The sequence below is a fragment of the Ictidomys tridecemlineatus genome, chromosome 13 (genome assembly GCF_052094955.1).
Source record: "Ictidomys tridecemlineatus isolate mIctTri1 chromosome 13, mIctTri1.hap1, whole genome shotgun sequence".
NCBI lineage: Eukaryota > Metazoa > Chordata > Mammalia > Rodentia > Sciuridae > Ictidomys > Ictidomys tridecemlineatus.
In genome coordinates, this window is record NC_135489.1 from 23757474 (window position 1) to 23768229 (window position 10756).

The following is a 10756-nucleotide window of genomic DNA, read 5'->3' on the forward strand; positions in this document are numbered from 1 at the left end:
ATAGGACCAAAGATTTTCCTATGCACTTAGGACTTTTCAGATTTTCTTGGTTTTTAATATGGGTCCCAAGAAGGAAGGAAGTTAAGATATTGCTGAACTTCCATCCCTGAGACCTTAAGTATAGACCTGCAGTTCCTGCTCAGATAACACCACCTGTGCTGATTTGGGATTGAGCCAATATCCAACTGCATTTGCTACCATAACTTCCAGTAAAGATTTGTCTCTATGAATTCCTAGGAAAGAAAACTGGCATATTCATAGCTTGCAAGTTTTCACCACTTGTCTCAAATTTATGTCAGCAGTAATGACATAATTTTAGACATCAGCTAAAAATCAGATTGTTTTTTCTGTTATATCCTTAAAAGTTTATAGTATTCAGCTACCCATCATCAGCAAAGCATAGCTTTTGTCTTAGAAGTAGAAGATAGCTTGAAAAATGAAACATCTGTGTATTGGTATGGCACATATATTTCAGGATCTAGAGCAACAGTTCCCACCCCAGGTGATCATCAAAATCCACCAGCAACCCCATCCCCAAAGACTGTGTTCCAGTAAGTCTGGAATGGAGCCCAAGAGTATGAGATTTGGGGATTTTTTGTTTTGTTTTGTTTGTTGTTGTTATTGTTTTTGAGTACCTACATGCATTGATGGTCCTCCAAATTTATTTTATTGTCTAAATAAGTAATTTATTTTACAGTTTTTCAGTCTAATCTCATTTACTAGGTTCTTAAAGATTAGAATTAGCAGGCTGGGGATGTAGCTCAGTTGGTAGAGTGCTTGTCTTGCATGCACAAGGCACTGGGTTCAATACCCAGCACCACCAAAAAAAAAAAAAAAAAAAAAAAAAAAAAGCATTAGCAAAGAAAGGTGTAAAGTACAGTGAATGCAAAAAGATTTTCTTTTTCCCTCAGAGCTTGAGCAGAGCAATACATGCCATGTCTCACAGTGTCAGATGCCTTCTTCACCTAGAAGCTCATCTGTCACTTATAGTGTGGGATTAAACAAGGTAACATAGACAAAGCACCTCAGTTGAATCAACAGGTTATTGAGCATCTAGTGGAGGCTAATTGGCTAATCTAGTTCCTCATTTGTGCAGGTACCTAACATGTAGTAATCCATAGCCATGCAAAACAGCTGCAGACCTAGAGGGAAAGGGGACTTGAAGAGAATAGTAATGGCTCTGAGGAAGTGCACAGTTATAGATACTGTTCCCTAGAACTCTTGAGATGGCAGTGATGGAGATCAATGGATAGAACTTTGAACCTTTTTAGACTGGAACAGCTCTAGCTTTATCTTTAGTAGGTTTTATTTGTAGAAAAAAATTTCAGTGCTTTAAAAGACAAAGGTTAACAACCCATGCAAAAAGCATATTTTAATTAAAGCTTGAAGCCCACAGTCACACAGCTGTGAGTGACAGGAGACAGGGTTAGAAATAAGGTCTCCTTGTAAGAAAGCCAAATTTTTCTGAGTCCCAGGAATAAATAGAATGGTCTGAGAAGAATATAATCCAGAGTGGTCTGGGAAGGGTCAGGTTGTGGCCCTACATATTGTTAGAAATGACTCTAATGGTTCTGAGTTAGCATGAACATATTGAGTGAGCTTACTGATGTTTTTGAAGACATGGAAGTGCGAACAATATCTTAGCACTGTCAGGTTTCAATCTGTGTATCTTTTACCCTTTCTCTTTAAAGTTAATGATCTCAGGTGTTTTGTTATAGTAATGTAGAGCTGACACAGTCTCCTGACCATGCCAGATAACGGATGCTATACTGTTTACTACCCATTCATTTTCATGTGTTGGATATACAAAGTGAATCTGGAATTTAGAGTCCATATTAAATCAGTAGCCACACAGAACTGCTGCTTTAAATTGAAAACATTAACTGGATGGTCCTACTCAATAAACAGACTTGTCCAAAGAGCATTTAAACTAGGCAACAAAGTAAGTTAGCATTATATTTAAATTGCATTGTGTTTTCTTATAAAGATTCATTTTCCATTTTACCTTACATATATTTAAAACTCATTACAAAAATTTGAGACTTGAATTCAATGAAGTATACCATATATTTTTTCTTGGTAGACATTTATGGCAGTTTTATACTCCAAGAATAAATAGAAAAACAGATAATCTTCTCTAGCCAGACTTTTTAACTTTTAGAAAAAAATATTGATTTACCTAAAAATTATGACTGATGTTAACTGGTGATCATCAGAAATCGGGAGCTAAATTGTGGTTTGTGTTTCAGAAATCTTGGGAGGATTTCTGTTTCTTGAGTAAGGGGTCATGTTTCCTTAACTTGTCTGCCTTCTGTTAGAGTTACAAATATTTCTTTAGTTCATATATCTTCTCTCCGTGAAGTGCCTGGAGCTTCCTGTCTGCTCTACCCCTGTGGAGATGCTGCTGCTATTTCTTCCCTTTTATCTATGTAGGCCTGAAAATTCAGAATGTAACATGCTCACTTCCATAATATGACTACACATGGTTTACAACCCCAGGAGAGCATTCATTCTGCTTGCCCATTTGAGATCAAGCATGGTCTATAACTGACTGTGAATCCCATATATGTCTTCTTTGGCTATTTGGAATCCTAAAGTCGTTTCTGGTAGAACTTTTCATGTATGTCTGTCATCTGCAGTTTGACTACATAGTCAAACACCCTCTCATTTTTGGTTCCAACTTCTGCTTCTTTACTGTGATATCAATTAATATGTGCTGGCAAGGTAGCAAGATTTGTGATTGCTAAAAACTATCACATTATTTCTTCCTTGTTTTGTAAAGAAGAAGTTTATGTATAAGTAAGATGATTTTATTTCTATATAACTTATTCTTATATAGGCCCTGTCCCTGCTATTAATGGAGCACTGAAGAAAACAGGACTGAGTCTTAAGGACATGGATTTGGTAGAGGTAAGGGTTTCTGTTTTTAAGACATGAATAAGCCACCTACTTTTATAACATAAATGCTTTAATTTTATAGCTCTTTTGCTTTGATCCTAGTAATCTTTTCAGATGGGTTACATCTAAGCAAGCATTGCCTTTATTACATGACTTGTGCTGGTGCTTTACTTATATTTGAATAATTTGAACTGATTTCTCCTTCAAAGTATAAGTTCCTAGAAACTTCTTAGGACTTTATAGAACCCAATCACCTTTTATACTATCAATATGCCTGGTGATTGAAAATTGCAGAAGATGGGAGAGAATAATACCCTTAACCCTGTTTTAAATAATAAAGTCAAAATATATAAGCAAAAGAATTGACTTAATAGAAAAGCACTATCTAGTACTAAATCTAGCAGTTTCTTGCCCTTCTCCCCAAATTAAGGTTCCTCCCAAACTTATCTTTGGCTTTTATACTGTAGTTGTGTCTTGATCTGGGATGTGCCTATCAATTTTTGTCAATGGCAATTTAAATTTATTGGTAGAGTGATTTTCTGTAGGTGTGGTGCTGGGGATTGACACATGGTAAACACATGCTCTACCACTGAGCTGCACTCCCAGCCCCAAGCTTGACTTTTTTAATGTTAATATTAGAACAAAGATGTACTACGCTTTTAGCATAATTAAAAGAAGAAACAGAGAAGAAAGTTATGATAATACATTCTACATTTGGGGAGTATTTGAAAATTTTAGGTAATTGAGCTCATTCTGCTTGACATTGGGAAATATTTGGCATTGGGAAATATTGAAGTTGATAGAGAAGAGGTAGGCACATGTTTGATTTCCTGTGTAGCAGTATATCACCCAGGAAACCATGGTTTTTAGAAAAATAAATGGTTTAACCTTAACTCTGCTTCTGTTCTTAATAGATTATAGTACAAGAGTCTCAAGGGCTGCTTAATTATCATATTTGTATCAGCAAATATGTACCACTACATTTCTGACTTTAGACTTACTTCATGCTTTTAAAAAACATTAAAAGTTAGCAACTCTACAAAGTTTTTCATAATCATTTATAAATGTATAGATACTCAAGGACATAGTTCTCAGCAGTTTTCCCTGGCTTCAGAAGCCCACTTTCACAGTGTATTCTAGATCTTTTGGTATCTCCTTAAAGATGAATATATATATACACATACATAATATATACACATATGTATATATGTGTATATGTATATACATATACACACACACACATACATATATTAGAATGTTGATTCCAAGGCACCATTTTGGAGAACACAAAAATATAGTAGGAAAGAGAACAAGACTAAAATTTAACCCCAACTCTATAAAAGTTATCTTTCTCAAAATCAGTTTTCTTTCTAAAATTCCTACACTAAAGTCAGGAAAATACAGTATTGTAAATGAAACAAGGCGATTCTCATAGCCAGACTTGGTGAGTATGTAACCATGGGATTCCTTTCAGTTCTACCACATTTCAACATAATCACCATTCCCTTTGTCTGTCACTTTCTTTTTGGAAGGATGGCCCTTAGTACTGGATAATAATAGCAGCAGCCATACCCTGAGTACTTGCTATGTGTCATGTAATCCACTAAATACCTACTGTTCATGATTTTATTTAACCTTGACCATAACTCTTAACATAATACTACAGTTGAATTTTGCTTTTGAGGAAATGTGAGTTTAAAGACACTATAAAGAACATGCACAAAGTCACACACTAATAAATGATGTAACCAAGACTTGAACCTTACATCTGGCTACAAAACATATGGGCTTTCTGCAGCATCTCACTGCTTCTAGTGTGTGTCCACTTCTAGGATTACCAAGAATTTCTTTCTTTTAAGGGAGGCATGGGATTTAAAGTATTGTTTAGCAAATATACCCATTTTTAAGCCTTATATCTTTTGTAAAGGAACATACTTCTAGATAACCTTGAACTTGTTTATTTTGACTGATATTAATGAATACTTTCTTCTCTATCTGTCTTAAAACCTAATATCTGTATACAGAATGAGAATAAATTCACTTAACATTGTGGGATAATTTAAATAGGAAGAAGTAACAGAATTAGCTTCAATATGAGTAAACGTTTGCTTAAAAATAAGTTTGTGAAAAAAAGATTTTATCATTGTTAACTTTTTTCTAAGGTGAATGAAGCCTTTGCTCCCCAGTATTTGGCTGTTGAGAAGAGTTTGAGTCTTGACCCAAGTAAGACTAATGTGAATGGAGGAGCCATTGCTTTGGGTCACCCATTGGGAGGATCTGGATCAAGAATAACTGCACACCTGGTTCATGAATTAAGGTACTTGCTAGAAATTGCTGCTTTTGGGATGACTATTTTTAATGGAAATGTATAAATTTAGGTTTCCTCATGACAATGCATATCCTGTGCACTGGCTCTGAGCAGGAATAAGCTGTTGGGGCAATACTTTGCAACTGGCCTTCCAAAGAAGTCGGGTGACTTGTTGGTGGCTCTGCATTTGGGAATCTGAGCTCTTCCTCATGTTAGTTTTGTGCACTGTGCAGCCACCCAGCGTGTTCACTGAGGGTGCAGTGCACATCTGGTCCTTCCCTGATGCTGGTGAGCAGATGATGAGGCCCTGGTCTTCATGGCATTTTAATTCCTGCTGCAGTAATAAAACAAAATTACTTAAGAAAATAAGCAATTATTGAGTAGGTACTGAGCTAGATACAATCCTTCAAGGAATCTTAAGGAAGCAGGCAGTTAGGGTCTGAGCTAAGTTTTCCCCTTCACTGTCCAAGGCTGCATGGAAAACTGTGGATTCATTTGTGGATTCAGTACTCTCGAGTTTTGATAGAAGAGCTCTTCCTCCTAGCCCTGTGCAGTTTGGGGCCATTTTGCACTGTTAGTAGGAAAATTGCATATGAAACCAAATATATGAGTCTGTTAGCCTAGAGTAAATGGGACTCATTTCACTTAATAATTCACTAAGTTGAAATGAATAATTAACATGTACAAAAATAATGCCTGGGTAATTTTCTCATTGTCACCATATCAGAACTGAGGAGTAAAAACAGATGTCACTTTGTCTAGTTTTATTTTATTTTTTTTTTAAACTCAGGGTATATTTTTTTTTGTTATTAGTTGTTCAAAACATTACAAAGCTCTTGACATATCATATTTCATACGTTTGATTCAAGCAGATTATGAACTTTTAATGAAAAGGACTTGAACTTTTTCTGAAATATCTGCTCTTTCATTTTTATTAATTGCATTTATTTTAAAGTGCATAAGAATCTAAAACCGTCTAAGTCAAAGGGGCTGAATATTCCTTACTCCTTCCTCAACTTCCTCCATTTATTTAAATTACCTCCTGTTTTCACTCCTCTCTACGGCACACCTAAGCTTATTATGTTTGTTTCAATTCCTCCATCCCTAAATCCATTCTCTTCTTAGATTATCTCCCTCCTCTGTGTTACTTTTTTGATGTTTTTTTTTTTTTTAATTTTTAATTTTTGGTACTGGGGATTGAATCCAGGGGTGTTTTACCACTAAACTACATCCCCAGTCCTTTCTATTTTTTGTTTTTGAGATAGGGTCTCACTAAGTTGCTTAGGGCCTCACTAAGCAAGTTGCTGAGGTTGGCCTTGAACTTGCAGTCCTACTGCCTCAGCCTCCCAAGTTGCTGGGAATACAGGCACATGCCACAATGCCCAGCTTGTTGTTTATTTTTGAGTAAAAATATTCAACTCTCCAAATTATTTTCCCTATTGTAACTATAAACCAAATTTGAAGATTGGGAAATGACTGGGAAGATAAACTGATGAATAATGCAAATGTGGGGCTGGAATTGTGGTTTAGTGGTAGAGCACTTGCCTAGCATGTATGAGGCACTGGGTTTGATCCTCAGCACCATATAAAAATAAAATAAAAGTATTTGTATACCTACTACTAAAATATATATATATATATATATATATATATATATATATATATATTACAAAATGCAAATGTGACTAAAATCCATTCCATGTATTAATTCTTGAGAGTAGATTTCAGCCATTGTTTCCTTTCTCAGGCGTCGAGGTGGGAAATATGCCGTTGGATCAGCTTGCATTGGCGGTGGCCAAGGCATTGCAATCATCATTCAGAACACAGCCTGAGAAGAACAAGGAGCCACCTCTGCTCCACCATGCTTTACTTGGCCAGGCCACAGTTAAACAGGTGACCTCCAGAGCTGCTGCCACAACTGGCCAAGTCATATCCCAGAAACAGTGATTGAGTTTGATCATACCTTGGTGAGGCAAAAATACATTTATCATGAATAATAGCCCATGCCATAAGCAAGTTCTTTCAAATTTACACCAGTCTAATACAATGTATTCCTGAACTAAAATCCAATTAAGGAAAGCCTTAAGGAAAATGGAATCCTTGCCAAATATCACTATGCCTTAGGTAATATGATTACAAAGAAATTTAATAAATGTTGCCTTAACTTAAGCTAATTTTTGTCATCTTATATTTTTAAAATTTTTAATGAAAAATTCACATTATAGGAAATTTATCATTGTAACCATTTTCAGGTGTACAGTTCAGTTACATTAAGTACATTCATATTGTTGTGCAAATACTCCTAGCCATCTCCAGAACTCTTTTATCTTGTAGAACTGAAAACTCTGTACCATTAAATAACTCCCATTCCCCCAGTTCCCAGCCCATGAAACCCTCCATTCTACTTTCTGTCTCCCTCTATATTTCACCACTCTAAGGACCTCATACAAGTGAAATCAAACAATATTTGTCCTTTTGTGACTAGCTGATTTTCACTTAGCATAATGACCTCAAGGTTCATCCAGGTTGTAGCATGTCATAATTTTCTTCTTTTTTTAAAGCTGAATAATATTCCTTATATGTGTAAGCCTCATTTTGTTTATTCATTCACCTATTCATGGACATTAGGGTTGCTTCCACCTTTTGGCTTTTGAGCTTAGTGTCCAAAGACCAAAATTACTGAACTTGATATTAATAAGTGATGTCATATTAGATTGAATTAGGATAATCCTAATTATGTATCCCTGCTCTTTAAGTACACTTGAGTGGGAACCTAGGTTCCTTAGGGAAGAGTTATGCTCATTTTAGGACATAATTTTAAATGGAAAATTGGGGACCAATGGAAGGCTAGAGTTTATGTATCAGGAGAAGGAATGTGACACCCCTTTTCTCCCACCACAGATATTCTCTTACACCACAAATACCTAGCAATCAGAAAGGAATATTACAATTAATGTCTGCCACATTATGATCAAATGGAAGGAAGGAATCTGAGGCTATGGAAGGCGCTGTTGCAGATCACTAGTTTACACTAAAACTTAGGGAGGGTTGGTTGAATGCCACTGAGGTCACAAACTAAAGAAACCAGAGTTTTGCCTGGATTTCATCCCCCTTCTTCATCTCCCCTTTTATCCAAACTACATCTGTGTTAGTCAGCTTTCTATTGCTATGACCAAAATACCTGACAAGAACAACTTAGAGGAGGAACAGTTTGTTTTGTGCTCATGGTTTCAGAGGTGGGCAGTCTGTGGTCAGCTGGTTCTATTGCTCTGGACTTGAGGTGAAACAGAACGTCATGGCTGAGGGACAGCGACAAAGAAAAGCTGCTCACCTGCTGGCACCTGGGAAGCAGAGAGAGATGTGGGAAGGGGCCACAGAGAAGATAAATCCTCCAGGCCACGTCTCCAGTGACCCACCTCCTCCAGCCATACCCACCTGCCTACAGTTACCACTCAGTACAGTAGTACTTTCAAATTATTAATCCATTTAATGCATTAATCCATCGATTAAGTGACAGCTGCCATAATCTAATCATTCTCTCTGAACATTGCTACATTTACATAAGAGCTTTTGGGGGACACATCATAATGCACAGCAATATCCTATCATCACATTTCTTCTTCTCTCTAACCCAGTGGTTCTTATTGGGTAATTTTACTCCCAAGGGACATTTGAAAATATCTGGATAAATGTCTGTTAACTTGACTGAGGAAGGATTGCTACTGACATGCAGTGAATCAAGACCAGGGGATGCTAGATGCTGCTAAACGTCCCACAGTGCATAGGGCAGGCTCCAGAACAGAGTTACCTGCCCCCAAATGTCAAGGGTGCTGCTGTTGAGAAAGCCTCCTCCAATCTAAATCCACCATCTCCTCGTGGCACCTCCCCCGTGGCTGTTTTTTTATATACATATACATTTTTATTATAAACTACTCAGCTTTCTAAATTTACTTCTGCTATGACTACAAACAAATATTTTGGGCATGGGGGACAGGTTGGAAGGTGAAGTAAATGGGAACAAATATTAGAAACGTGGCAACTTTTAGTTCTTTGAGTATCAGCTTCTCTTCAGCCCTTTATTAATATTTACATATATTTTATTTAGAGACAGGGTTTTGCTAAGTTGTTTAGGGCCTCCCTAAATTGTTGAGGCTGGCTTTGAACTCACAATTCTCCTGCCTCAGCCTCAATAGCTGCTGGGATTACAGGTATATACCACTGTACCCAGCAAATATCAGCTTCTTGTAGACACAGGAGTGCCCCATGTGGAGAAGCCTTTCTGCCCCTGGCCCCATGTGTCTCAGGTCCAGAGGTAGCTGTGGCCTTGCTGCCTCAGCACTGCTAGCAGATTGGCTCTCCTCTCACTTTTGCAGAACTCTGTGCTATGAGGTTTATGCTAATCAGTTACACCAGCTTGCCACAGCCTTATTTCTATCTACTGGCCTTCTGCTTGTGTCCTTTCCTCCTGTGACTGTCACACCTCTGCCATCTTTTTTTAACCATTAGATCATGACTTAATTTTCAGAAACTCCAGCATCCTGTAGGTCAAGGATCTCTCAGTTCCATGACCAAAATAGCCATCAGTTTTTCTTTACTTCATGTCACACATCCACTTCCTTTGGTCACTTCTTCAACTTGATGTCTTATGAAGACATCTAGCCATTGACCATGGGCTGCTCACAAACTGTCCTTCCTTTTTTTCCCAGCTCAGAGTCCATGTTCATTCTTTATTTTCTCTCTTGAAAATATCCCCAGTACTTCCATGGATCTCCTAATCTGTCCTGAGACTAGACATCTGGTAGGGCATTAACTATTTTAGTCAACTTCGTGAAAGATCCATTACAAATTTTAATTGAGTTTAAACTAAATTTACGGATTATGGAATTAAATGGGGAAACTGACATCTTCATGATACTGAATATTTTTATCTATAAATTCAGTTTATCTTACAATTTATTTAGGTCTTTTATCCCTTTACTTTAGGAAATTTCTTGAAAAGACATCAGGGAGACTCCATTTTCCCTGACAAGCCCTAATTCATTAACTGGTTCCATTGTAAAGGCAGTAAACACAGGATTCAGAACTTTTGGAGACTGACAGCAGTGAAAGGGTTTTTAGCAACTTCTAGTTTTTTTCCCCTCTAGAAAATGTTAAATAATGCTCAGTATCTGAATTAGTGCCTGCCCTGGTTGCTCAACACTTTAGCTCCTATAGTTTCTTTAAATTGAGAGCATGGTGTACCATAAAGCCAGGAATGGTGGCATGCACCTGTGGTCCCAGCTACTTTGGAGGAGAATCACTTGAGTTTGAGTCCAACCTGGGAAACAGGAAAACCCTGTCTCAAAATAAGGGGGGCAGATGGCATAGGAGAGAAAGCCTTCTGCCCCATCATGGAGGAGGCTGATGGCAAGAGGTCGCCTACATCAGGTCACCTAGAGAGAGTGGGTCTCACTCTCTTTATCACTGGGATGGTGGACTAGAGGTAACACGGAACTATAGGTTTCCTGGGATCCTTTTTGAGAGACAGGCTTCTTCGAGTCTCATAAAATA

The 10756-nt window shown here is 37.3% G+C and overlaps 1 protein-coding gene across 1 annotated transcript in view; it reads left to right on the top strand.

Annotated features, from left to right (window-relative positions):
• Window positions 1–7375, top strand: part of Acaa2 (acetyl-CoA acyltransferase 2) — a 28500-nt gene extending 21125 nt beyond the window's left edge. Inside the window, exons 8-10 of the mRNA XM_078030056.1 lie at window positions 2840–2910; window positions 5061–5215; window positions 6954–7375. Coding sequence (XP_077886182.1) covers window positions 2840–2910; window positions 5061–5215; window positions 6954–7038 — 311 coding nt within the window. The 3' untranslated portion in view covers window positions 7039–7375. The remainder of the gene's footprint in view (window positions 1–2839; window positions 2911–5060; window positions 5216–6953) is intronic.
• Window positions 7376–10756: the final 3381 nt, after the last annotated feature.